This window comes from Macaca mulatta, chromosome 10 (assembly GCF_049350105.2).
Source record: "Macaca mulatta isolate MMU2019108-1 chromosome 10, T2T-MMU8v2.0, whole genome shotgun sequence".
Lineage (NCBI taxonomy): Eukaryota > Metazoa > Chordata > Mammalia > Primates > Cercopithecidae > Macaca > Macaca mulatta.
In genome coordinates this window covers 101,488,603-101,516,186 of record NC_133415.1, presented here as the reverse complement: position 1 = coordinate 101,516,186, position 27,584 = coordinate 101,488,603, and the positions used below count along the sequence as shown (strand labels likewise).

General features: G+C 51.0%; 1 protein-coding gene across 3 annotated transcripts in view; it reads left to right on the top strand.

Moving 5' to 3' along the window:
- The window catches only part of PREX1 (phosphatidylinositol-3,4,5-trisphosphate dependent Rac exchange factor 1), a 203,652-nt gene that overhangs the window by 131,592 nt on the left and 44,476 nt on the right, over window positions 1-27,584 (top strand). For all 3 annotated transcript variants that reach the window (XM_028828497.2, XM_077951972.1, XM_077951973.1), the window contains exons 8-14: window positions 3,782-3,900; window positions 5,465-5,614; window positions 7,135-7,282; window positions 14,940-15,040; window positions 16,575-16,678; window positions 16,920-16,969; window positions 20,178-20,253. In XM_028828497.2, coding sequence (XP_028684330.2) covers window positions 3,782-3,900; window positions 5,465-5,614; window positions 7,135-7,282; window positions 14,940-15,040; window positions 16,575-16,678; window positions 16,920-16,969; window positions 20,178-20,253 — 748 coding nt within the window. The remainder of the gene's footprint in view (window positions 1-3,781; window positions 3,901-5,464; window positions 5,615-7,134; window positions 7,283-14,939; window positions 15,041-16,574; window positions 16,679-16,919; window positions 16,970-20,177; window positions 20,254-27,584) is intronic.

The window sequence follows — 27,584 nt, the reverse complement described above, 5'->3', positions numbered from 1 at the left end:
ACAGGAAAATCCAGAGACAGAAATAGCAAAGACAATTATGAAGAAGGTCAAAGCTAAGGGACCATTATTACCAGATTCCAAGTCCTGCTGTAAGGTCATAGTAATTAAGATAGTGTGGTATTGGTATGAAAACAGATACGTAGAGTAATGGAATCAAATAATGAGTTAGAAATAGACCCACATGTAAGCAGTCATTTGAATTTCAACAAAAGCACTAATGCAGTACAATAAATGGTGCTTGGTCAGTTTGATATCCAGTGGGGGAAAAGGTGATTCTTGACCCTTACCTCATACCAAACACAAAAATCAACTTCAGCTGGATCATAGATTTAAATGTAAACGGTAGAACAATAAGGCTTCTAGAAGAAAGCAAAGGAGAGTATCTTCATGAGCTAGGGGTAAGCAAATGTCTTAAATAGGACAAAGAGTATAGTTGTGAAGGAGAACTAAATTCATTAGACTATGTTAAAATTAAGAATTTCATTAAAAAATACTGTGAGGAGAGTGAAAAGACAAGCCACAGACTGGGAAAAGGTTTTTATAGTCCGTATAATGGCTAGAGTGTTCACATCCAGAATATATAAAGAGGCCCTGTAGCCAGATTTGGCCCTGTGCCCATTTTTGTCAATAAAGTTTTATTGGAACACAGTTATACCCATTTGTTTATATACAGTCTTAGCTGCTTTGATGCCATAAGGGCAGAGTTGAGTAGTTGTAAAGAGACCGTATGGCCTACGAAACTGAAAATGTGTACTATTTGGCCCTTTTCAGAAAAAAACAATTGCCAACCTCTGCTTTAAATAATTAAGAAAATTCAACAATAAATGACAAGGGACAGTCATTTCACAAAAGAAGGCACCAGATCACTAATAAACATGCAGTGGTGTTTGAGGTTATTTACTTATCAGGGAACTACAGATGAAATGTTAATGAGCTACTACTATATACATACCATAATGGCCAAAATGAGAAATAAAATACCAGTTATAGAGGATATGGAACAACCGGAATGTTCCTACACTGTTAGGCATGGGAAAATCGGTACAACTATTTTGGAAAACAGCTTGGCAGTATCTCCTAAAGCTAATCATGCACATTCCTTATCACTCAGTAATTCAGCTCCTCAGGTATCTAACCCAAAGAAATGTCTTTGTCAGGCACGTGCAGGAATCTCACAGCAGCACCACACTGGAAAGAAGCCCAGTGTGTGGCCACGTCACTCCACCCGGCAGCATCGGTAACTCTCACAGCCGTGAGGCTGAGTGAAGGAAGCTGAACACAAAAGCACACACTTATGATTCCATTTGTGTAAAGTTCAAAAACAGGCGAAGCAAATCTATGGGGTTAGACGTCAGGACAGTGGTTACCCTTGTCAGGGGAAGAGGGCAGGGATGGGAAAGGGGTGTAAGGGGGTGCTTATGGGGAGCTAAACATGTTGATACAGGTGTGTTCCCTTGCAAAAATTAATTGAGCCATATTAATGCTGCTTTGGGCATTTTTTTTTCTGTGTAGATTTTATACTTTAATACCAAGTTTACAAAAATATATGCACATATGTATGTATATGTTTATATGTATGTGTATACACACACAAACGCACACATACGCACTCTCATCCTTATCTCATCTTGATGATTGCAGTGGTCTCCTCTCTGGTTCTAGTCCCTTCTACACCAGCAGACAGAGGGAGTCTCTTGAAACCGAAGTCCATCCCATTCCGCCTGTGCTCCAACCCTCCATGGCTCCCATCTCACACACACAGCAGAAGCCCACATCTTCGCCCCTTACAACTTAGTTTTCAGAGAGATAAGTCTCTTCCACATTCCCGAATCCTCAGCTTATCTCGTATTTCATTTACCCACTTAGAGTAACAAGTACACATCAGCCAAGTCGGTGTGGGAACACACCCACTGGCTCTTGGTGAGCATACAGCCCACCTGCTGGAGCAGAGGCCTGTGCACACCACCAAGTGGCCGTTGAGCTCTGGGAGTTCATTTTCTGCCCTGTCTTCACCAGAGCATTTATCTTCACCAGAGCCCTATCTTCCACCAGAGCCTCTGATCTAACATATGGTTTACCTTACTTAGGGACTGTCTCTGTGTCCCGCCTCCAACCCTACATTAGAAGTTGAGTTCCCAGAGATGTTGTTTTGTTCAGCCATGCAGCCCCAGTACCTAAAACAGTGCCTGGCACATTCTCCACGTGGCTTGTTGGTTACACAGATGAGTGACTCCCCATGGCTCCTGACTTGGTATCCTCCTCATAGGAAGCTCTGGCCAAATGTTTGTTGAGTGACTGTTTTAGTCCCTTCAGGCTGCTATAACAAAATACCAGAAACTGGAGGTTTTAAACAACAGAAATTCGGGCTGGGCGTGGTGGCTCATACCTGTAATCCCAACACTTTGGGAGGCCGAGGCGGGTGGATCACTTGAGGTCAGGAATTCAAGACCAGCCTGGCCAATGTAGTGAAACCCCTTCTCTACAAAAAATACAAAAATTAGCCGAGTGTGGTGGCACATGCCTGTAGTCCCACCTACTTGGGAGGCTGAGGCAGGAGAATCATTTGAACCTGGGAGGCAGAGGCTGCAGTGAGCTGAGATCATACTACTGCACTCCAGCCTGGACGTCAGAGCGAGGCTCCATCTCAAAAAAAATAAATAAATAAATAAAATAAGGCCGGCACGGTGGCTCACACCTGTAATCCCAGCACTTTGGGAGGCCGAGGTGGGTGGATCATGAGGTCAGGAGATGGATGGAGACCTTCCTGGCTAACACAGTGAAACCCTGTCTCTACTAAAAATACAAAAAATTATCTGGGCATGGTGAGACATGCCTGTAGTCCCAGCTACTTGGGAGGCTGAGGCAGGAGAATCACTTGAAGCCGGGAGGCGGAGGTTGCAGTGAGCTAAGATCACGCCAGTGCACTCCAGCCAGGGCGACAGAGCGAGACTCTGTCTTAAAAATAATAAAAAAATAAATAAAATGAAATAAAGTAAAAACAGAAATGTATTTTGTACAGTTCTAGAGGCTGTGAAGTCCAAGATTAAAGGTGCTGGTAGACTCGGTGCTGGCAAGGGCCTGCTTTCTGCTTCATAGATGGTGCCTTCTTGCTGTGTCCTGCCACGGCAGAAGGGGCGAGCAAGCTCTCTGAGGCCTCTTTTATAAGGGCCTAATCTCATTCATGAGGTCCTTTTCCCCCTGACCTCATCATCTCTCAAAGGCTCTACCTCCTAATACCATTACCTTGGGGGTTAGGATATAACTTATGAATTTTGGAGGGACACCAACATTTAGACTATAGGAATGGGTGAATGATAGAATTCACTTGAGTGAATGATTGAACCATGGGAAGGTGGATGATGGATAGATGGATGGATGGATGAATGGACCACCAATTCCAAGCCTCCTTCCATTCTGGTCCTATTTCAGGAAGTTCCTGTCTTTGAGAAACTTAATAGGCCTGTCCCCATTTTCTAGCCAAGAAGATTGGGTTTCTGTTACCTCCTGTTGGTCTCCCATGTCTCCTCTTGGCTGAAAAGTAGCTCTGTGGAGTCAGGAAGGCTATTAGCCTGTTTTCCAGATGAGGAAGCTGTGGCTGGAAGATAAGAGACTTGTTCAGGTTACCCCAGCACCAGCCAAACACGCCCGCTCCTGAACCCTGCCTGGGGCTCCTCTCTGTCTCCTGGTCTCCCCTCAGTGTTGCGTTCCCCTTTGTGCTATTGAAAACAGTTGCATCTGGGAGGTGACGTGCAGGGGACACTGACTTCTCACTGTCTTTCAGGGTCACCGGGAGCAAGAAGTCCACTAAGAGGACCAAATCCATCAATGGCTCCCTCTACATCTTCAGGGGCCGAATCAACACTGAAGTCATGGAGGTCGAGAACGTGGAAGATGGGACAGGTAGCCCCTCCCCCAGCCCTGCCTGCGCCCTCCCTGCTCCCTCGCACTCTCTCTGTTTCATTTAAATATATCTTTTTCTTTTATCATGGTACAGAAAAGTACCCAGAGCACAGATGCGTGAAGCGAATATCTGGGTGGTTAGCATTCAAGTTAAGAAATAAAACACTGCACCCCAAATCCTTCCTCCTTGCAATACCTTCTTCCCCCTAAAAGTAACCACTGTCTGAATTTTGTGATGATCATTTTCTTGCTTTTTAAAAACATTTTTATCTCCTAAGCATTTATGACTAAACATTTTAATTAAAATTTGTTTTTGAACCTTATATAAGTGGTTATATGATTACATGTGTTTAAGTGGCTTTACATATATGTGATTATATATATATATGTGTATATATATATACAACCCACCTGGTCATATAATGGTCATGACCATTTTACTTAAATCGTCATAAAATATGGTGGCTGGGTGTGGTGGCTCACGCCTGTAATCCTAGCACTTTGAGAGGTTGAGGTGGGCAGACTGCTTGAGCCCAGGAATTTGAGACCAGCCTGGGCAACATGGAGAAAACCTGTCTCTACAAAAAATACAAAAACTAGCCGGATATGGTGGCATGCAACTGTGGTCCCAGCTGCTGGGGAGGCTGAGGTGGGAGGATTGTCTGAACCCAGGAGGTCGAGGCTGCAGTGAGCCATGATTTCACCACTGCACTCCAGCCTGGGCGACAGAGTGACATCTTGTCTCCCCACCCCAAAAATATGGTCTACATTTTTTTAACAAACTGTTTATTTCACTCAGCACCACGTTGGTGGGGTTCATCCATGTCTCTGCACGTAGCTGTTTGCAGCCTGTTGGTTTCCGTTGCTGCAGAGTGTTCCACCACGTGAACGTTCCACGCTTCATGCATTCTTTGGGTGATGGACATTTGGCCTGTTTCCACCGCTCACGGTCACGTACAGTGACGCTGTGAGGGCTCATGTGAGCATCTCCTAGTATGTGTGCTTTTGAGCTTGTCCAGAGCGGGGGTTCTTGCTTGGTTTTGAGCCATAAGCCCCTTTGGCAGTCTCATGAAGCCTGTGGAGCCCTCCTCAGATTCAGGCTTTCGCTTCCCTAGATCATGCTAACCTGTTTGAGCGGTTTTCCAGGTCCCATCCCAGCCAGCGTTGGGTAGGGGTCCCATGTTTAACTTGGCTTGTCAGTCTGGCACTAAAAGTTTTAAGTAACCTCAGTGCCCGAGTGAGATGGGAGGAGCCCAGGAAGCATTTTGGGGCTCCAGGTAAGTGTCTCCCCATGAGTCACTGCTGTGTTTGTGCCTAGAGGCAAAGTCTTAAAATGAAGTCCTCTGTCATTGAGTGGTTGAGAGGGGTCTTTGTTTGCATAAGATCTTCCTTGTCCACTGGACAAGGATAAGAAGTGAGCGTTTGAAGGGCTGGAAGTCCAGTTCCCCATCCTGATGCAGGCGAGGACCCTGCCCTGTGCTGGGGTGGAAAGGCTTGGTAATGGGGAGTGTTGAGAGTCACGTAGCTGAGTGTCTGCTGTACCTTTGCCTCCTGCCCCCACCAGCGGATTACCACAGCAACGGCTATACCGTCACCAATGGCTGGAAGATCCACAACACGGCCAAGAACAAGTGGTTTGTCTGCATGGCCAAGACGGCGGAGGAGAAGCAGAAGTGGCTGGACGCCATCATCCGCGAGCGGGAGCAGCGCGAGAGTGAGCGGCGGCTTTGGGGGGCTCGCTTGGGACCCCTGAGCTATGCGTGGCTTCTTCTGAGTGGGGGCTGTGTCTAGGGAAGAGGCATAGGGTCCTTTTCAGGAGGATCAGAGCTGCAAGAAGCAGGTATTTGAAGGGACAGGGAGCTCTGGGACTGTTCCAACCTCTAGTACCTCAGAGGTTGCCCACTAGACAAATGGGGAAACTGAGGCCCAATAGAAGGGTCTTCCCCTCAACTTCTGCATATCAGTCAGTGGCTCCTCCCTTTGCCCGACAGTTCCGAGTCAAACTGTGCATATCATCCCTGGTCTCCCCTGCAACACCTGCTCCCCAAATTCAATAGATCAACAAGTCCCTTTAACTCTGCCTTTCGCGTGTATATCATACCCATCCGCTTCTCCTCTCCTCTCCCTACTTCCACCCGAGACAAGCCGCCATCCTCTCTCAGGAATATGGGCCCAGCGGGGCCAAATCCATGGATTGTTTGTCTAGAGAAGCTAGACATCTGGATTTTTAGGTGACATTTTCTGATCCTAAATGTTGCATCAACATTTATTAAAATGATATTAGGCCAGGTAAACCACTGAACTGGGGGCCTCGTTAGGCAGGGTTGTGACCTCTGAAATTGATCAGGGCTGAGTGTGTGTGTGGTCAGGACTGGGATGGGGTTCAGGGATGTGGCCTAGCTGAGGCCGATCAGTATCTCCGTGGTCTTTGTTGGGCACGTGGGATCATGGGTGGGGGTGTGGCCCAGGTGGGTCTTGGTGGTGAGAATTGGTTGTTGTCCACATCCTGAACTCAGGGCTGGGTTCACAGTGGTCACGAGCACGAATCTGGAACCAACTTCCTGGGTCTAAATTCTGGTTTCACCACTTCCAATTGGGCAACCTTAGGCAGAGAACTGAACTTCTCTGGACCTCAGTTTCTTCATCTGTAAAATGGGGATAATTATGGCACCTTATTACTATGGGTTTCTCATGAGGAGTACTGTCATGTAGTAGGTGCTATAAAAGCATTTGCTGTTGTCAACATTAGATGGGAGTCAAAATAGAAACATGTGGGCAGAGATTAGGGTCAGGTCCTGTGAGCGCTGGCTGGAAGAATGACCAGGCTTTTATCACTGGGCTGGAATGAAGATCCTGACAAGTTTTCTGATAAGCTGTGAATCTGGAGACCCACCCTCGGGTTGGGGAGGCAGCATAGGAAAGTGATTAAGAACATAGCTGTAGAGCTTGTTTCCTGGGTTGAAGGCATGACCCCCTGTTATCCCAGGACTTAACCTCTGTGGGTCTCAGCTTTGCTGTCTGTAAAATGGTGGTTTTGAGGTGTCATTGGCAGGTGCCTAGGGCAGTAACAGTCGGTGCCTTCTAGCTGCCGCTGGCGTGGTGGTGGGGGGGGCAGGTTGGGGGGCAGGTGGCAGGCCGGCTTTTAGGAGCTGTGGGCCTGCCCCTTGTCTCCCCCCGACCCCTCCCTGCCCTGGGTCTGGTGCTCTCTCCAGTGCTGACCGTGCCCCTGTGCAGGCCTGAAGCTGGGCATGGAGCGTGACGCCTACGTCATGATTGCGGAGAAGGGGGAGAAGCTGTACCACATGATGATGAACAAGAAGGTGAACCTCATCAAGGACCGCCGGAGAAAGCTGAGCACTGTCCCCAAGTGCTTTCTTGGCAAGTGAGTGGCCTCACCCTGAACTCTCTGGTTCCCCGGGCTCTCAGCTGGAGGTGGGGCAGATCATCCCCATCCACCCATGCAGCCTGGCCCTGCCCAGGGGCCATCCTGGCCAGAGCCACAAAAGGACCTGAATCCTCATGGAGCAGCCCTCAGAGGTCAAGAAGGCTAGTGGGGTCCCTGAATCAGGTCTTTCAACCCACTGCCAGACATAAGTTTTCCACTGTGACCTGGTACAGCCATTCATATAATACTTGATTGAAGCGGAGGTTTCACAGAGCTTACTGTGCTTGATCCCACTCTGAGAATATCTGTTTCTATTCTGTTCTATTCCTTCTATTCTATTCAAGTTGCTTCTTCATTCATTTCAAAATTAATGCTGGCAAGACCCATGACATTGTTTCATAAAGCACTAACGGTTTGAAAAATGCTGCTGTAGCACTTGGGAAAAGAGAAGCCACTCTAGGTATTTCAGGCAGGGAGGTATTGAACACAGGTAATTGATTACAAAGGTGTTTTAAGGGCTGGAAGAATAAAGGTAGGCACCCCCACCCCATTTTTTTTTGGCTGGGGCTGCCATGACAAAGTCGCACAAAACTGTGTGGCTTAAACAACAGAAATGTATTGCTTCGCAGTTCTGGAGGCTGGCAGTCCCAGGTCAGGGTGTCGGCAGGGAGGGTGTCTGGTGAGGCCTCTCTTCCTGAGTTACGTGTGAGGGGCAAGGGAAGCTTCTATAACCTTCTCAGTGCTCAGAGCCTCCACTTCCTCTGTTTGGGAAATACAGCCCCATTTTATAACTGGGGTTCAAAGGGGTCAGAACACAGGTGTGATAGGCTGGCTCTTACACTCAGGTCACCTGAGGGTGAGGGCTGGGGCACGGGAGAGGCAGAAGAAATCCAGTCCTTGTAAAATGACCAGGCTGTTTTGAGGCCCTACAACGTGCTAGACACTCCGGAAAGGACAGTGCCAAGGACTTGCACAACCTCATGAAACTTGTGGTGCAGCTGGGGAGTGAAGTTTGCCGGCAATGCGGGAACTTTATTTAGAATGTAAGGACTTAAGCTGCCTCCACTTCCTAAAGCCTTTGCAGAGGCCTAGGGTAAAAGCTGCCGTGTTATCACAGTGTTGCGGACCAGGTGAGAGGTTGCGTGGGCCATGCTTGAGCCAGGATGGTCATTGTGGAGGCAGGGAGCAGTGGCTGTGTTTTGGATAACTTGGAAGGCAACAGCATTTGCTTATGGGGTGGAAAAATAAAGGGAGTTCAGGACTGCGAGGCGCTGGAAAGCTAGAGTTGCTCCTTTGAGAAGGGGAAGAAGACGGCGGGAGGAGCAGGCTGCAGGGGGCAGCGGGAAGCCCACCAGTGCAATTGTGGACGGGTTACGGTCAGACTGGTAGACACCCACGTGGAGATGTGGGCTTGTTGGTTGGATGCAAAATCTTGACTTGGGGAGAAAGGTCTGCACTGGGGACCTACACATGGGATATGGCGTTAAATGGTCTTTACAGCCACAAGATGGCCTGAACTGCGCAAGGGCACCTGGAGGGAGAGAAGAGGCAGGCCTGAGCCCTGGGGCCCGATGATGGCATTGGAAGGAGGAGGGGGCAGAGACCTCTGAGTGGAGCTGCTGGCGAGAAGGTGGTGCTCCTCCAGAAGACAGGGGGAGGAAGAGGCGGGGAGGCAGGAGCAGGTCCCTGGGAAGGAGCAGGAGCCCGGTGGAGACTGAAATGCTGATAGACATTCAGGGTGCAGTATGGATGTTGCGCAGGCCACGGAGGCCGAGTGTGGACTTGGGGACAGCTGCACTCATGGCCTGAGGTTTGTGGAGGGGCAGCAGGTGGGAGGGTTCAGACCCGCAGGGTGCCTTGGACTCAGTGCCCTGTTGCCCTCAAGGGTCGGGAACTCCAGCTCTGAGCTTCCATGGAGAGGAGAGTTTGGGCCCTGGAGTCCTGCTGGCTGGGGCGGGTGGGGCGGGGCGGCCTGGCTGGCCTTTTCAGCCAACTCCTAATCCCACAGGAAAGGAGGTTTTTCTCTCAGGAGGGCCTGCTTCCGGGCCCCCTGGGGCCGGAGAACCTTCCCATCTTCTGCCAAACTGCCCAGTCCGGACCGATGAGACAGCCTGTCTGTGATCAGAACTTCAGGAGTGTTCTGCCTCCTCAGGAAGGATTAGAGAGATTTCTTTTACTGCCCATTTGAAATGGAGCCAGGATTGCGGCTTGTTTTGTAACTGCAGGTCTGAAAGGGCCAGCCTTTCTGCAGGAGATTGTTCTGATAAACGCTTCTTCCTGCACGGCTTTGCTGTACGCACAGCCCTAGGGTTTGTGATCCTGCTACCCCCGCCAGGGTTCCACTACTGAGTCTTCTTGTCCAAAATGCCGCCCGGTCCTCCGGGGTGGAAGGACTTGGTAGCCACCGAGATATTGATCAAGCCCTTTGCTGCATGTAATGGCATTCAGCCCTGTCTTTTAATCCCCACACAACACCGTGAAACAGGCACTGCCATTTTCCCCATTTTAAAAGTGAGGAAACTGAGGCACAGAGAGGGGAAGGGTTCTGTACAAGATCACAAAGTCACACTGATGCTGTCTCCCACTGTACTCTGCCTCGTCTATGCATTTTTATTTCTACTCAGCACATTTTATTTTTCCCTAGCAGTTCCTCTCTCTACATCTCTCTCCACCATTAGGGAACTGCATGAATATAAAAAGTGTCTGATTTATCTTTTGGTTTTTAGAGACAGGGTCTCGCTCTGTTGCCCAGGCTGGAGTACAGTGGTGTGATCATAACTTACTGCAGCCTCAAACTCCTGGGCTCAAGCGATCTTCCTGCCTCCTGAGTAGCTGAGACTACAGGTGCGTGCCACTGCGCCAGGCTTCTATAGCAAATTTTTTTTATTTTTTTTTGTACAGATGGGGGTCTTGCTTTGTTGCCCAGGCTGGTCTCAAACCCCTGGCTTCAAGCAATCCTCTCGCCTTGGCTTCCCAAGGTGCTGGGATTACAGGCCTGAACCACTGCACCCGGCCTGATTTGTCTTTATCACCCTCAAGGGTTGGGCCTTGAGTTAGATTTAGACTCAAGTTTTGGTTCTCTCACTTTCTAGCTGTGTGACATTGGGCAAGTTTCTTAACCTCTCTGAGCCTCAGTGAATGATCAGTTAAAGGAAGATAATAAAACGTGCCTCTGAGGACTGTCAGAGGATGCAGTGAGAGAACACACGTGACTTGTGCAGCACAGTGCTGGCGAGACACGTGGGAATTGTACTGGCTGTGCATGATGAGTGTATGAAGGAGGGGCCTTTTTCTGCCCTGCTCAGAGAAAAATCTCTTAGACGCCACATTTAAAAATCAAGGAAGAAAATCTGTGTATTAATGTGGAGGGTGTCCTGCGGGGGGCATGGCCTGTGCCCTCTGGTATCCTCAGATTAGCAGGGGAGACAAAACAGATTCACTCATTCATTCACCACTCAGTGTTACTGAGTCCCCGCTATGTGCCAGTTGGGAATAGGACAGATGAAGTCCCTGCCCTCATAGAGGTAAGTATCCAGTGGGGGAAATCAGACAACAGAAAAGGAGACAGATAGAAAGAAGGGAATTTCAGCCACTTGCTGAATACGCTAAGGAAATACTTAGAGTGAAGTCAGGACAAGAGGAAATGGGGCTAGTTCAGCAGGGTGGGCAGTCAGGACCTCTCAGGGGAAGTGACATTTAACCACGATCTGAAAGACAAGCAAGAGCCAGCCATGAGAGGGTGTGGGGAACGACATTCCTGGCTTAGGAAGCAGTAGGTGCAAAAGCCCTGAGGCTGGGGTGAGCTGTGAGTGATGGCGGAACAGCAGGAGGCCATTGTGGCTGGAGGTGAGTGGTCAGAGGGGCAGGAGATGTGGCCCCAGCAGTTAAAGGGGGTCACCTCAGGCAGGGCCTTGGCAAGCAGCTCACATTTCCTTCCTGGTGCTCTGGGAAGCCACTGGAGGAGTCTCGGTAGTGGAGTGAGTTGAGGATGTCACTCATCACCCTGGCCCGGATTGAGGGTGCTGGTGGAGCTGTCGGAGCTCAGGGTGACCCGGTGTGGCAAGGCGTGTCTGGCAGGGGCCGTCAGGAAAAGCTTCTTGGAAAAAGAAGGCCTTGGGTTTCACCCTTGGCATAGATTAGATGCTGTTCGGTTATGGATGTCTGCCAGAGGGAAGGCTCCAAGGTGGAAGGGGCCTTGGTGTCTTGGTCACCTGTCCGCACAGGTGCAGGGTGTTAGCATGCAGAGAGGGTCGGTCAGGATTTGTCCAACATTGTCATCTCCAGGAGGCATCCCTGAGCTGTGGAGTCACAGGGATGGGTATTCCAGTGGGTACCCCCCAGTCCCTACCCTCTTGGAGCCCACGGCCCATGGAGGGATCAGGCAAGGAAAAGGGGATTCTTGTGCTGGGTCGTAAGTGGTACCTTGGGCCTGAGCTCAGGCAGCTTTGTTAGGAAGACTGCAGAGACATTTCCCTGTGCATTCCCTGTGCCTCGCCCTGGCCGTGGCCCATGGTAGGCTAAGTAGATGTTTACTGGGTGAATGATTCTAGGAGGAGGTAGGAAGGAAGGAGGGATGAAAGCTGACATATCCTAACTCTCAACTCACCCCGCCATCCCTGACTCTCAAACTCCCCATCAAGCTAGATTGCCTTCTCCCTGTGTCTCCAGCTCTCCTCACATTGTCCCGAGCTGCGTCTTTCTGGGAGCTTGGACCTAGCTGCCCTTTGCACCCCAGCGCCCCTCCTCACTGGCAGATCACTGGTTTTCTGACCTTACTTCTCAGGGCCTCTCTGCACACTGATCCCCCTGCCCAGAACACTCCCCTGTACCCCAGAGGTGGCTAGCGGTGCCCCACTGACCTGATACAGTTAGCAGACGTGTGTTCCTCAGCCCATGTAGTGCTTTCAGGAAATATTGGACTCAACAGGAACATTTAATGATGGGGAGATTTCACAGGAAATGCTGGATTTCCTCACTCGCCTGAGAAGCTGTTAGATGCGTTCATCTTCTAACATAATGGGCCACGATGGGCTACACTGAAGAGTGACTGCCAGCTTTAGACACAGCAGGTGCTGGCTGGTTCCGCAGTCTCCTCTTGGCCTGTTTTGCCTGTTTACAAGTTTGAGACCCCTGCCCTAGAGATGAATTTGATTGGGTTTTTGCATACTGCCTCCCAGCTCAGGATTTCATATGACTAGAAATTTTGCCTGCTAAATCATCCAGAAGGTGACTGAGCGAGCCACTTGCCAGGTGAGCCCTGATGAGGCCCAGAGAGATACAAGGACCTGCCCAGCTTTGCCCACCTCCTTGATCCACCAGAAGGTGGCAAGACCCAGTTTGGGCGGAAACATAGGGCAGAGTTGCTGTCCTCTGGGCCGTCTTCTTCTGTCCCAGCAGCTGCTGTGGGATACTTCCTGGCCCCTAACCCTGGCCACAGAGTTGCTAATCAGTGCCAGATGCGGCCCCCAATTAGACAGCTGGTGGGCCACCGGACGCCGGGTCTCCAGCTTCCGAGAGTGGGCACTCAAACCTCTGTTCCCCTCCTTCAGCTGCTGGCAACATTCTCCCTGTCTCTGAGTTCCAAGACTTTGAGAATGGAACTGGGGGTGGACAGGACCCAGAACAATCCCTTCCCCACCCGGGGCCCCTGTCCCACAAAGCAGATGCATTTCTTCTGCACCCCACTCTGCCTCCAGCCAGGGCATTCTGAATGCTCCAGCACACACCGCTACCTACACACCCAGGCAGGTCTTTGCTCTGCCAAACGCTAGGAAGCTAAAAATAGCCCTGCCCCCCTCTGGCCCTGTAATTGGAGGCAGGACAGCTGGTTTCGATAAGCAGGGTGCTCAGGCTCTGGCCAGCTGCCACCTGCTTTCATTGAACACAGATTGCTTCGGCGGAAACAGTCCCATTCCAGGCTCTCCCTTTTCCTGCTGAGTTTTTGAGTGGATTGAGCTCTGGGCTGAGCCTGAGAAGCACCGGCAAGAACTAGGACCCGGGGCCCTGGCTGAGCCTCTCCCCACCGGGCAGTCATGTGGGAATTGGAAAAGCTGCCTATCTTCCTCTGGCCTGGGAGCACTTCTGTCTCCCCGAGAGCTTCTTGCTGACCTCAGAACATTGCTTTCTTTTTCTTTTTTTTTTGAGACAGAGTCTTGCTCTGTCGCCCAAGCTGGAGTGCAGTGGCTCAATCTCGGCTCACTGCAAGCTCTGCCTCCTGGGTTCACACCATTCTCCTGCGTCAGCCTCCCGAGTAGCTGGGACTGCAGGCTCCCGCCACCACGCCTGGCTAATTTTTGTGTTTTTAGTAGAGACCTTGTTAGCCAGGATAGTCTTGATCTCCTGACCGCCTCGGCCTCCCAAAGTGCTGTGATTACAGGTGTGAGCCACCGCGCCTGGCCCAGAGCATTCCTTTCTGTTGGATGGTTCGTTCCTTCATTTGTTCCATAAATGATCATTGAGTCCCACTCTGCATCAGGCCCTCTGGTAGGTGCTGGGATAGTGCCATGAATAAGACAGAGAAAACGTTCTGTTCATGTCATTACATTCTGGTTGGGGGAGATGAAATAAATCTGTAAACAAGACCACTTCAGACAGTGAAAAGTGCGAAAAAGGAAGCAACACAGAGATGTGATGGATGGGATAGGGGTCGGGGACCATTTTAAATGAGGTAGTCAGAGAAGGCTTCTCTGAGGAGGTGATGTTTGTGCTGAGACCTGAAGGATGAGAAGGAACAGTTGCATGAAGAGCTGAGGAAGGGCGTTTCCAGGCAGAAGGAACAGCAAGTGCAACAGCCCCGAGGCAGGGAGGAGTCTGGTATTTTTGAATAAGGGAAAGATGGTAGGTGTGGCTAAGGCGTAACTAGTGAGAGGTATTGGGGTTGAGATCAGTGGGTCATGCTGGGCCTTGTTTATGTCCATGTGGGAAGAGTTGGGATTTTTTTCTGAATAATGTGCCTGTGGGAGGCTTTTGAATATGGAAATGACATGGTTTCATCACTGTTAGCTCTCCTGACTCCCCACCATCATCTTTCTGGCCCCCCTATTTCTTCCTGCATGTTTGTCCATTCCCTCTGTTCATCTGTCCAGCCACCACCCCATCCAGCCATCTGTGCCTGTCCATCCATCTCTGACCCATCCACCCATCTACTCACTCTTCTTCTTCATCCACCCCATATCAAGTCATCTGTCTGTTCAATCATCCACTTACCCACTTACCTACCTGCCCATGTGCTGGGTGTCTGTCTGGCCAGACATCCATCCATCTATCCATCCATCCATCCATCCATCCATCCATCCATCCATCCATCCAGTAATCCGTCTATCTAGTCACTCATTCACCAACCTGCCTACCCAGCCTCCCTCCCTCCTTCTCTCCCTCCCATCCATCCATCCATCTATCCATCCATCCATGCATCCATCCAGTGAGCCTGAGGCAGACCTGGAATCTGGTCACACTCTTCTCTCTGCTCTTGGTAATAAGAGAAGCATGAAGCCTCAGTACAACCCCAAGGGCTATAGACTCCTAAGCTCGGCTTCCCTGTGGGAAGGTCTAGCTGTCATTCCCAGGGGTGGATGTGGCCAGGCCAGCTTAGTGCTTGTCCCTGTGATCCCAGCATTGGGGAAATCCTCTCAACCACATATTGTGTTCCTGGCAGTGAGTTCGTTGCCTGGCTCCTAGAAATTGGCGAAATCAGCAAGACGGAAGAAGGAGTCAACTTGGGCCAAGCCCTGTTGGAGAATGGCATCATCCACCATGGTGAGTGGAGGACTGGGCCCAGCTGGGCCAAGGGGTAGGAACAGGTCCGACCCCAACTGTGCCACGTTTCCAATAACTCAGGCGGCTCCTACCCTTTCGTGCAGCCACCTTGTTTTCTGGGCACAGTGTGGCCCACAGGAACGTGGATGCCCTTGTAAAATTGCCTCTTAGGCACCAGCAAATCAGGGACACCTCAAAAAGCTGGGGACAGGGGAGTAGAATCTTTTAACTGTCCTTTCAAGAAATGTCAAGAACCTTTTGGTTAAGTTTTAGTTATTCAGCAAATATTTATTGAGTGCCTATAATGTGGCAGGCACTGTTCACACCACAGAATGGGAGGAGGACGTGCCTGTCATCATGGAGCCGACCTTGTAGTTGGAGGGGACGATAAGATCTTTACAAAGCAAGATAGTAAAACATGATAGGTGCTAGGGAAGGAGGGTAAAGAGTGTGGTGTTGGGGTTCACATTTGAATAGGGGAGATGGGGAAGGCCTCACTGAGAAGGTGACATTGGAACGAGGACCTGAGCCACCAGTGAGGGAGGGACCCAGGTGGGCAGCATGGTTCCAGGCAGAGGGAACAGCCAGTGCAAAGTCCTCAGGCAGAGTCTAAGTGGGTTGTGCAGGGAATAGCAGGGAGGGAGTGTGGCTGCCTCATAGTGAGGAGGGGGCATGGTAGGAGACGAGGTCAGAGGGCACAGGACTGATGGGAGAGTCCAGGAGGTGAGAGCAGATCCTATAGAAAATCGTAGGGTCTTTGGCTTTTACTCTGAGTGAGCTGTGAAGCTGTTGCTGACCTCTGCATAGAGGAAAGTCCTGCTCGGATGAACATGTTAACAGAATCCCTCTGGCTGCCCTGTGGAGACTGTTGGGACCAAGGGCGACAGCAGGGAGCCCAGCAGAGAGGCTGCTGTGATAGTCCAGGTGGGAGGCAGAGGCGGTTCGGGCCAGTGTAGGAGTGAGGTGATTGATATCTTGAGGGTTAGGGCCTTACAGGCATTGCTAATGGATCTGAAGCATCAAGGATGACTTTGTGGGATAGAGATGGCTCCCTAAATCTCAGCAGTGTGGTCTCAGGCCCCAGCACGCTTGTCCCCACCCATCCATTGGTGATCTAGATCCAAGGACATGCTCAGCCAGAGGGGTCCCAGTGCAGGCTGGATCAGGGGCATTTCTGGGTCCCTCAGCCCTGCAGATGCCCCATCCCAAGCTGTGAGTCTCAGCAGGGCCCTGCACGTAGCAGGAGGATGGGGTATCCTCATGTGCAAAATGGGGAAGTCATAGCGCCCACCTCGTGGGGTTTCGGTGAAACTGTGCCCAGCATAAAGCCTGGCCAGCAGTGAAGGCTGAGGCTGGTGGGTGTGGCTGGGAGGGGCCGAGGGTGCGTGGCCCGCTGTGAAGGCTGATGCTGGTAGGCGTGGCCGGGAGGGGCCGAGGGGGCGTGGCCGATAGAGTGAAGGCTGATTACTGGTGGGCGTGGCCAGGAGGGGCCGAGGGGGCGTGCCCGGCCTCACAGGTCCTCCTGTCTCTCCAGTTTCCGACAAGCACCAGTTCAAGAATGAACAGGTGATGTATCGTTTCCGCTACGACGATGGCACCTACAAGGCCCGAAGTGAGCTGGAGGATATCATGTCCAAGGTAGGGGCCCTCCGCCCCCATGACCCTGACTCAGCTGGCCTCGTTTACCTCCACCCCGAGTTCGCCTCGGAGCAGGACTGTGCCCCTTGGCTTGTTTGTCGCCTCCACTGGCCCCACCTCACCCTTGCCCTCATCACCCTGCCCTGCCCCGTCCTGGAAGCCATCTCTCCCATCAGCCTGGATTTGGAGGCTCATGAAGGATGTGGCCTGATCCCAGAATTCCTCCCCTTTTTTCTTTCAGGGTGTGAGGCTTTACTGCCGTCTTCACAGCCTCTACACCCCGGTGATCAAGTAAGTTACTCTTTCCAAGCTCCACTTTCACCTCTACCTCTTCACAGCTGTGTGGCCTTGGGCCGGCAACTTAACCTCTCAGAACCGCAGTCTCCTTCTCCATTAAATGGGGCTTGCAATGGCACCTATCCTTTAGGTTTGTCATTAGGATTAAGTGAATTAAATTATAGGAAGCACTGCAGTGCAGTGATGCAGGGTATCAGTTCTGGAGCCAGACAGACTGAACTTGAACCTGCCTCCTAGTTAGCAGCTGTGTGACCTTGGGCAGAGTTACGTAACCTCTCTGTGCCTCAACTGTTTCCTCTGTGAAATGGGGATAATAATGGGCTCCACCTCAGGGCCTTTGTGCCTGCTGTTCCCTCTGCTCAGGATGCTTTTCCTCTGCATACCTTCATGTTCGTTCCCTCACTTCCTTCAAATGCCTGCATATCACAGGGGTCTTCCCTGCCCACCTTCATAAAGTGTCACCAACCTGGTACTTTATGTCCTCTGTGTTAGTCTGTTTTCATGCTGCTGATAGACATACCCAAGACTGGGTAATTTATGAAGAAAAAGAGGTTTAATGGATTCACAGTCCCACGTGGCTGGGGAGGCCTCTCAGTCATGGAGGTATGTGAAAGGCACGTCTTCCATGGCAGGCAAAAGGAAAATGACAGCCAAGTGAAAGGGGTTTCCTCTTATGAAACCATCAGATCTTGTGAGACTTACTACCACAGGAACAGTATGGGGGATCTGCCCCCATGATTCAGTTGTTTCCCACTGGGTCCCTCCCACAATATGTGGGAATTATGAGAGCTGCAATTCAAGATGAGATTTGGGTGGGGACACAGTCAAACCATATCAGCTCCCTTTCTTCACTTTAATTTTCTTCTTTTTTCTTCTTCCTTCTTCTTCCTTCTCCTCCTCCTTCTTCTTTTTTCTTTCTTTTTTTTTTTTGACAGGATCTTGCTCCCCAGGCTGGAATGCAGTGGTGCAATCACAGCTCACTGCAGCCTCAACCTCCGGGCTCAGGCAGTCCTCCCACCTGAGCCTCCCAGGTAGCTGGGACTACAGGCATGCACCACCATGCCTAGCTAATTTTTTTTTTTTGGAGACAGAGCCTTGTTCTGTCCCCCAGGTTGGAGTGCAGTGGTGCAATCTTGGCTCACTGCAACTCCCACCTCCCGGGTTCAAGCAATTCTCATGCCTCAGCTGCGTGAGTGGCTGGGATTACAGGTGCCTGCCACCAGGCCTGGCTAATTTTTGTATTTTTAGTAGAGATTGGGTTTTGCCATGTTGACCAGGCTAGTCTCGAACTCCTGACTTGAAGTCATCCACCTGCCTTGGCCTCCCAAAGTGCTGAAATTATAGGCGTGAACCACTGCACCTGACACACACACATATATATATATATAATATATGTGTATGTATGTATGTATGTGTATATATATTTTTATATTTATATTTATATATACATATATTTATATATATGTATATATATATTTTTTGAAATGGAATCTTGCTCTGTTGCCCAGGCTGGCGTGCAGTGACATGATCTTGGCTCACTGCAAACTCTGCTTCCTGAATTCAAGCGATTCTCCTACCTCAGCCTCCCAAGTAGCTGGGATTACAGGCGTGCACCACCATGCCTGGGTAATTTCCTTATTGTTAGTAGAGATGGGGTTTTACCATGTTGTCCAGGCTGGTCTCGAACTCCTGATCTCAAGTGATCTGCCTGCCTCAGCCTCCCAGAGTGCTGGGATTACAGGTGTGAGCCCCTGTGCCTGGCCTAATTGATTGAAATTTAAATTAAAATGGCTACCTGTTGGAGAGTGGAGGCCTAGGGACTCAGTAAAAGCTTGTCAGTGAATGTTGAAAGATGATTAACTTCTTTTGCTTCTGTTTCTGCATCTGTTAAGTGGACATAAGAATAGCTCTCACCTCTTGGGTTGTTGTGAGGATTAAATTCACGGAAGGTGCTTTGAATGGCTCTTGGCATTGTATAATGAACGCCAGTGATTGGTTATTCTCTTTACCACAAAGCTCGTGGTTGTGGATGAAGGGAGAGAGGGTGACCTGATTCTTACCCAGCTGCAGATTTTTCTGTCCCTCTGACCTGATAGCTCTTATCACCTCTCAGAAGAGTGGAGAGGAAGGACCATTTCCTGGCATTTGCTGGCCCCGTGGGAGGTCAGGCCCTGGGAACCACTTTCATCTGCCATCCTGCCTCAACCCTCCCGGGCTCCTCTGCTGCTGCTCTTATGCAAGCCCCGGAAGGCAGGCGGGGCTCCTCTGCCAGCCTCAAAGAAGGGAGCGGCTGGGGAAGGTAGCAGACACCCACCAACTGCACGCGGGGCCTGTCCGACCCCCCCCAAGTCCTAAAGCCTGAGAGAAATCCTCCAACAAGACTTTATTAGCCTTGACATGGACTGGCCACAGAAGCTCGTTTTTGTCAGCTTCAGAGGCTGAGAAGTTGTTGCAGTTTGGCTGCAAGGTTAGCGGAACCCATGGGACCCAGGCTCGGCAGGGATTCAGATGCTGTCACAGGCCAGGGCAGTTACCTCAGGAAAGAACCGTGAAACTCACAGGCTTGTGCGCTGCTCGGCCCTGATAGACCACACCAGCCCCTTGCAGGGGCTTTCCATGTCGGTTTGGTTTAAACACATCAATGCCAAGCACAGAACAAAAGGAAAAAAGAAAAGGAAAGAATGGAGGGTCTCCCCTGCCACTCTGTGAGAGTCAACATGGCTCCCCAGCCTCGGCGCCGGTGGTATCTTAACCAGGATAAGTCTCTGTTGGGGGCTGTCCTGGCTTTGTAGGATCTTCAGCAGCATCCCCGGCCTCTGCACACGCACGGGATGCCAGCAGCACCCCTGCCCGAGCCCCTCCAGGTCATGACAGCCAAAAATGTCTCCAGACATACCCTGAGGGCAAAATCACCCCCAGCTGAGATCGCCTGGGCTAGAGACAGAAAGTTTCCGGAGCCCTGCGGCTGCTGCCTCCTGCCTCCCACTCTGTGGGTGGAAGGAGGCCTGGTTTGGAAGAGCCCTGCCCTCGGTCACACTGCAAGTGACGTGTGAAGTCTGGGCTGAGACTCGGACCCCTGCCCAGTGCCTAGAGAATCTGGAGATCCTTGATTCGTGGGCACGTCCAGCAGGGAAGTCGGGACCACCCCCACCTCTGTCCTCCCCGCCCTGCCCTGCTCACTGTGCGCTCACCTTCTCCACAGGGACCGTGATTACCACCTGAAGACCTACAAGTCGGTACTTCCCGGGAGCAAACTGGTGGACTGGCTGCTGGCTCAGGTGAGGGGCCTCCTCAGGGGTGTGTGACCAATGTTCTGCTTTGTCTGTCAGTGTGGGGCTTTTTGTTTTGTTTAAAAATTTTCTATTACTGCTTTTAATTGTGGCAAACTGCACAGAACATAAAATTTACCATCTTGATCTTTTTTTTTTTTCTTGAGACAGTCTTGCTCTGGCACCCAGGCTGGAGTGCAGTAGTGCAGCCTTAGCTCACTGCAACCTCTGCCTCCCAGGTTCAAGCAATTCTCCTGCCTCAGCCTCCCAAGTAGCTGATATTACAGGCGCCCACCACACTCAGCTAATTTTTGTATTTTTAGAGAGACGGGGTTTCACCATGTTGGCCAGGCTGGTCTCGAACTCCTGAACTCGTCATCCGCCCGCCTTGGTCTCCCAAAGTGCTGGGATTACAGGCGTGAGCCACCGCGCCCGGCCATCTTGATTGTTTTTAAGTGGATAGTTCATTGGCATTAAATTCACTGATAACATTGTGCAAGCGTCACCACCACCCATCCACGGAGCTCTTTTAATCTTCCCACACTGAAGTTCTGTTCCCATTCAACTCCCTACCCCCCCTCCTCCAGTCCTGATGCGTACCGTTCTACTTTCTGTCTCTATGAACTTGACTACTCTGGTTACCTCATATCAGTGGAATTGTGCAGTATTTGTCCTTTTGTGCCTGGCTCATTTTACTTAGCATTCATCCTAAAGGCTCATCCACGTTGTAGCGTATGTTGGAATCTCCTTCCTTTTTCAGGTTGAATAATATTCCATTGATTGTATGTTAGTCCATTTGTGCTGCTATAACAAAATACCTGAGACTGGGTAATTTATAAAGAACAGAAACTTACTTCTCACAGTTCGGGAGGTTGGGAGTTCCAGACCAAGGTGCCGGCAGGTTTGGCGTCTGTCAGAGGCTGCTGTCTGCTTCCAAGATGCTGCCTTGCTGCTGTGTCCTCCCGTGGGGAAAGGGATGGGAGGGGCAGACTCCCTGCCTCACACCCATTTCTAAGGGATGCCTAATGCCCTCCTGACTCAGTCCCCTCCTCATGGCCATACCTCTCAATACTGTTGCATTGGGGATCACGTTTCAACATGAATTTTGGAAGGGGCAAAAACCATTCAAACCGTAGCAGTATGTCTGTACCACATTTTGTTTATCCATTCATCCCTCAGTAGACCCCAGCGTTGCTTCCACGCTAGGGCTTTCTTTCAGTTTTAAAACTGGGATGGTCTTGGGCAAACTAGGCCAAGATGGTTTTATCCTGATACCAAACTGGAGCCTCTGTTTGGAGTTGGCCAGGTTATTCCTTTCAAAAAAGTTCCCAGTGGGTAAAGGCTGACCAGAAGCTTAGAAAATCTATGCGTTAATTTTGGTGCAATATCCCAAAGGTGTTTGCTCCCTTCAGGTGCCGCATACAGGCCTGTTGCCTGTCTCTTCTCCTTTATTGCTCAGGATCATGGATGCTTACCTGGATAAGGCCCCAGCAGGCATTGTGCGTTATCCTATTGGGTCCTCTAACCTACTTGCAGATGGGGAACTGGGCCCAGAGAGGCAGAGTGCCTGGTCCAAGGGTGCACAGCTTCATGGTGGCGAAGCTGGGACTCACCCACTGTGCCTCGGTTCTGTGAAGTTTTCAGGGAGTCCTCAAGAATGTCCATTCGTGGGCTGTAAAAAGAACACATTGGCTCCCAAAGTTGAGAAGAAACCTGTGAAATAAAAATGGATAAATGTTTAAACATCTACAGAGTGCAGCTTTATGTTGGCCTCAATTGTTAAATTAAGCATTCGTAAAAACTTCATTCGAAAACAATTTGCTGACTGGATTTTCTCGTGTTGCACAAATTCCCGATATGTCTGATAAATCACAGCCAATTTTTAAAGTGAATGTTTTTCGGCACCAAATACCTTCAAAAGAAAGTTGAGAAACATCCTTGAAAATAAGTTGTCTAGCCCAAAGAGTATATCAAATGTGAAATTTGGGTACATTTTAATATGTTTGCTATGATATGGGACCCTGTTTCCTGAGAGGTCTTGAAATATCTGGATTTGAATTCCAGTTTGCATGTCCGTGAAGCACAGAGCTGCTAACCATTGTACTGCACTCCCCAGCCCTCCTGAGAATCACATGCAGTCAGCCCAGAGCTCATGCTTTTAGAGCCGGACAGATGTGGGTTCAAGTCCTAGCCCTGCTACTTCCTAGCTCAGTGACCTTGGACAAGTTGCTCAGCCTCTCTGGGCCTCAGTTGTAGAATGAAGCTAAAACCAATACCTTCCCCTTTAGATTGTTTTGAGGTTTCGATGAGATAATTGTGTAAGCACTTAGAATGGTGCCTGACACAGAGTAATTGCTCAATAAACGTAACTATTGCTATGATTCCTCATCTCTTTCACAAAAGATTCAAGGTGGCCCATGATTACATGCAATATAGAAGACTAAAGAAATTGTGCAAGGATTCGGGGGCCACCAGACCAGTAAGACCAGGAAACAAACAGAGGTGGGGGGGGGTTGGCGACCTGCACAGAGTCCCACCTTCTGAATGTGCTGCAAACAGGTGGCAGGGGTGCCACGTGGGAGTTTCATGGTTTAGGTGCTTCAGTCAGAGCCCAGAGGAGCCTGGGTTTCAGGGCTCTCAGAGCTGCCCACTTCTCACTGCTGTGGATGTCTCTGAGGCCTCTTATTTCTCAGGCTCCTTCGGTGCCCAGAGCTGCCTGTTGGTGTCAAAGCACAGGGGAGGCTTTGCTCCTGGGGTGAATCCCGTGCCTAACTCAGGCCGGGTGGGCTCACAGAGACAACAGGACATTGGGTCTGAGAGGTATTTGGAGATGGAAGAGACGGGCTGCACTGCTATAGGAGTGGCTGGGAATCAAGGATGAGCCCTGGGATTTGGGTGCAGTAGGCCGATGGAAATACTGTTTGTGGAGACGGGAAGATGGGCAAGAGTGTGTGGGGAAAATGACTTTCTCCTTGGGCACGCGAGATGCCGTGGGGATTTCCAGCGGATGGGCGGGGAAGAGGGTGGGCTTTATACACACACCCAGACCTCAGGCGGCCCCCACTGCAGAGTCCACTCCTTGTCAGCTTTTGGGTGACATTTGAAACAGGTTAGAAGAGAGTGTAGGGAAATTAGACAAGAAAGCTCATTAGTTAACTTTTTCTTTTTTTTTTGTTTTTTAAATTATTTTTGAGCACCTGCCATGTATCAGGGGCTGTTTTTGGTTCTAGAGACACAGCAGGGAACAGGACAGACAAAAGCTCGTGTTCTCCCAGATCTTACATTCTTGTGAGGATAGGAGAGACACTTAATAAATAAGAAGTGGAATACATCACATGCCCACTGGTGCTACGTGCAGTGTGGTGGAGGGGACGGTGTGGGAGCGGGGGCAGGGGATCGCCCCCTCACATGGGCATGGTGGTGCAGTTCACGCAGAAGGTCAGGGACGGCTGTACTGAGCAGGGACATTTGAGCAGAGGGCTAAGGGAGGTGAGGAGCGAGCCCGGGCCACATCTGGGGAGCAGCAGCTCAGAAGCTCTGAGGCAGAGCGAACCGGGTATGTCTGGGGAGCAGAGAGAGGGCCAGGATGACTGGATGGAGTGAGAGGGGAGAGGAGTGGTGAGGAAGCCGCGTGGGCAGACCATGCCAGGCCGTGTCCACCCCTGGAAGGGTCCGGACCCCTGCAGGGCTCTGAGCACAGGAGCAGTGCATGTGGCTTTGGTTCATACAGACCCCCTGGCTCTGTGTGGAGACTTTAGGGATGAGGCTGGCAGCAGGGAGGGCAGGAGGAGGCAATGCTAGAATTTCAGGCAGGGGAGGATGCTGGCTGAGAACAGGGTGGTGGGGGTGGCGGGAGAAGTGATCAGATTCTGGATGTTTTGAAGGTGGACAAATGGGTTGCTCGTGGGTGAGTAGGGCGTTGGAGGTGAGAGACAGAAAGGAGCGGAGAATGACTCCAAAGCCTTTGGCTTGAGCTGCCGTTGAATGAGCTGGGAGGCTGTGAAAGAGGCAGGTATGCGAGAGGCTCAGGCCTTCACCCTGGAACACTCCAGCATTTAGAGACTAGAGGAGGAGGAACCAGTAAAAGCCACTTCCAGTGTTGGCGGCTGGTGCTGGGCATGTGGGGGGGCTTTCTCGGGGCCTGTGCTGACTGAGGAATTGTGGGCTTGGCCAAAGCACCCTCGGAGTAGCGTATCTCACTGTCACTGTCCTGAGCCCCCCAACCCCAGGCACCTGCATCTTGTTGCTAGTGGAGGCAGGGAGAGGATGTGTGGATCAAAGGCTGTAGCTGACCATGGAATGTGTCCATCCACTTCAGCAGCCTGTCTGTGGCTTGGCCTGGTGTGGGGACACAGGATGGGTAACTGGAGCCCACGCAGGTGGATGACTTCCAGGAGATGGTTGGAAAGGCAGCTGACCTCTGGCTTGGGTCAGGGAAAGGGGAGGAGGGTGTGCCTGTGTGGGTGTCTCTGTGCGGGAGAGATCTGTGACAAGGATGTGACCTTGGAGCATGGTGACAGCCTGTCTTGACTTCAGGAGGCACCCCCACCTTGTACCTTAGCAGGAAAGCAGGAAGAACCCATAATTGTGTACGGCAGGAGGGTATTTTTGCTTTGGACATGTCTTCATTTCTAACTCTAGGTTTTTCTACCCCTTAAAATAAAATGTGGATTGAATCCCTGCTGAATCAGTTACACATGCGTTCGGCTGCACATAACGGGAAATCTGACTTATTAATAAGATATTCTTCTCTCACATAATTCATTGTCTGGAGTTTGTGGTCCTAGAGCTCAACAATGCTGTCTGTACCCAGGCATCTCCTGCCTTTTTCTTTTGCTATCCTCGTATTTTCTCGTGAGTTGCCTCACAGTCACAGGTGGCAGCCATGGCTCCAGACATCACATCTGCACAGAACTATGGCCAAAGGCTGTCCTGTTGGAGAACATTTATTCTTTCTGTGTATTGGGGAGGAAACTTCCTGCAGTCCTCCCTTCCCCTGCATGGTCTTTTCCTTAGGTCTCATTGGCCAGATGGGTCTGACATATACCCCTAAACCAGCCCTTGGGGAAGAGAACCGGGATTGCTGATAGTGGCTTAGAGTTCCTCAGGATTCATTTCTTGTGACTTCAGGAGGGAGCTTGCTAGGCATTATTCAGACAATCAGAGTTGTTTAAACGCTGAGGATGAGGTGGGCATTGGCCCTTGGAGAGACAACTTGCACTCTCTTATCAGCTCCGGATCGGCTTGGTGCGTTATCTTATTTGATCCTCAGAACAACTTGAGACAAATGCAGTTGTTCCCATTTTACTGATGAGGAAACTGAGGCTTGGGTTATGTAACTTGCCCCAGGGCACACAGCCGTCAGGATCCTCTGTGTGTATGTGTGTTGTCCTGATGCCTTCATAGTCAGTAACGATCATAACGCTCTGTATTAATGATTGCTGATTGAGTCTGAGCAGAGACCACCTCTCAGGGTGTCAGAGGCCTGGGAGAGTCCAGGGCAAATCTGAGAATGAAATAAAAATATGGATGAGGAAAGGAAGCTCAGAGAGCCTGAGGGATTGCCCAAGGACATGGCCAGGGCAGAGCGGGGCTTTGAACCGGGGGAAGCCAGTTCTGGAGTTTGCTCTCTTCACCTCTCCACTGGGTGATTTCTGGGTCTGTGTCACTTGGGCTCCAGGACGCCCCAGGCTGTGACTGTCACATGCAGGGCAGGGGGTCAGAGTGGGAGAGAGCAGAGGTGGGCCAAGGAGCCAGGTGTGGGGCGGGCACAGATTTGCAAGCTTCCATGCTGGCTCTGCAGAAATGTGCCTGGAATGCCCACCACGTGGACTTCTACGACCAGGCAGATGGCAGGTACTGATGGCAGCAGGGTTCTCAGCAGGGGCAGGGGCAGAGAGGGGTCGGGATAGGAGAGGCGGGGGTCAGGCTGGCAGCTTGAGGTACTGGGAGAAGAGACGCAGGAGAAATGGGAACAGGAAACTTGGCTGCAACCCTAGACAACTAACGTCCCCTGTCAGCCTCGGTTCCCCTCTCCATGGCATGGTGGTGGGGAGTGTCCAGCTCTGAGCGGCCTCCACTGTTACTGGGTAAGCTTGAGCAACTGCCAAGTCTGTCTGTGCCTCTGTTTCCTCCTCTGTCGAGTGGAGTTAATAAGAGTGATTGTCTCCAGGTCAGCCGTACAGTCTGAGTGAAATCTCGCAGCGCCTTGCACGTGGTAGGTCAGTGAGAGGCATCCTTGGGCGGGCATCTTTATGGGGTCTTGGAATTCATGGGTAAAGAGGCTGTCTGGGGTCCTGTGTAACTCACACCTGTCTCCCCCATTACTCTGTCTCTCCTCCCCACTTTGCCTCCTCCATCTTCATTTCTCAGTGGTTCTCTCCAGTGAAAAAATAACTAATCAGGAACAGCTGACGTTTATCAAATGCTGCCTGTGTGCCAGGCTTTGGGCCGAGGGTCTTGCACAGAGCGTCTCACTCAATCCTCACGAGAACTCGGTGGGATGGAGACCCTCTCCCCGCCACTTTAGAGAGACAGAGGCCGAGACGGGGAGGTGAGTTCAGAATCCGTTTCCAAACTAGGTCCTCTCTTCTCCCTTCTTTCTGTCCCTCCTCCCTTCTCCCATCAATCCCTTTTCTTCCCTTCCTTCCACTTTTTGTGACCCACCAAGTACTAGACTTTGGGTTTTGATGTGGGATGATGATGTGAACATGGCAGGCAGCGTCCCTGCCCGCATGGAGCTTACACCCGGTGGACAACAGACCTTAAGCAAAATGGATACATGGGTGAGGTAATTTCAGACTGCGACAGTTTGGCACAGATGCCTTGCCTGAGTGCGTGTGACCGGTGAACGTTTATTGAGAGGACGGGTGGAGGAAGGTTTGGGCGCTACTTTCGGGTAGTTAAGAATGGGACTCTCTGAGGAAGTGGCACGGCCCTGAGACCTGCAAAGCCGGGACAGGGCATTCCAGGTGTGCAGGAAAGGATGAGTGCAAAGGCCTTGAGGTGTGCAGAGGGCACCTGGGGGCGGGTGGGCAGGTGGGGGTATCAAGGCAGGGAGGCATGGCGGCGGAGGTTGCAGGGGTCTTGTGTACGGCGGCTTCCTCTGAGGAGGGGAGAAATTGTATCCTTCCGAGAGGGCTGCAGGGAGGCTGCAGGGAGGTGGCAGGGCTTCCTGTTCAGGTGGCACTTCCAGGCCTTCTGTATCTCTGTTGACCTGAGAGTCCCTACTGGCCTTGCTCTAGGAACTCCAGGACCCTGTGGGGAGGCTGGGACTGTGAGCGCCTCAGAAGGCCAGGTGGCTCCAGCTGCCTGCCGGGCCTCCCATCTGCGGAGCTAGG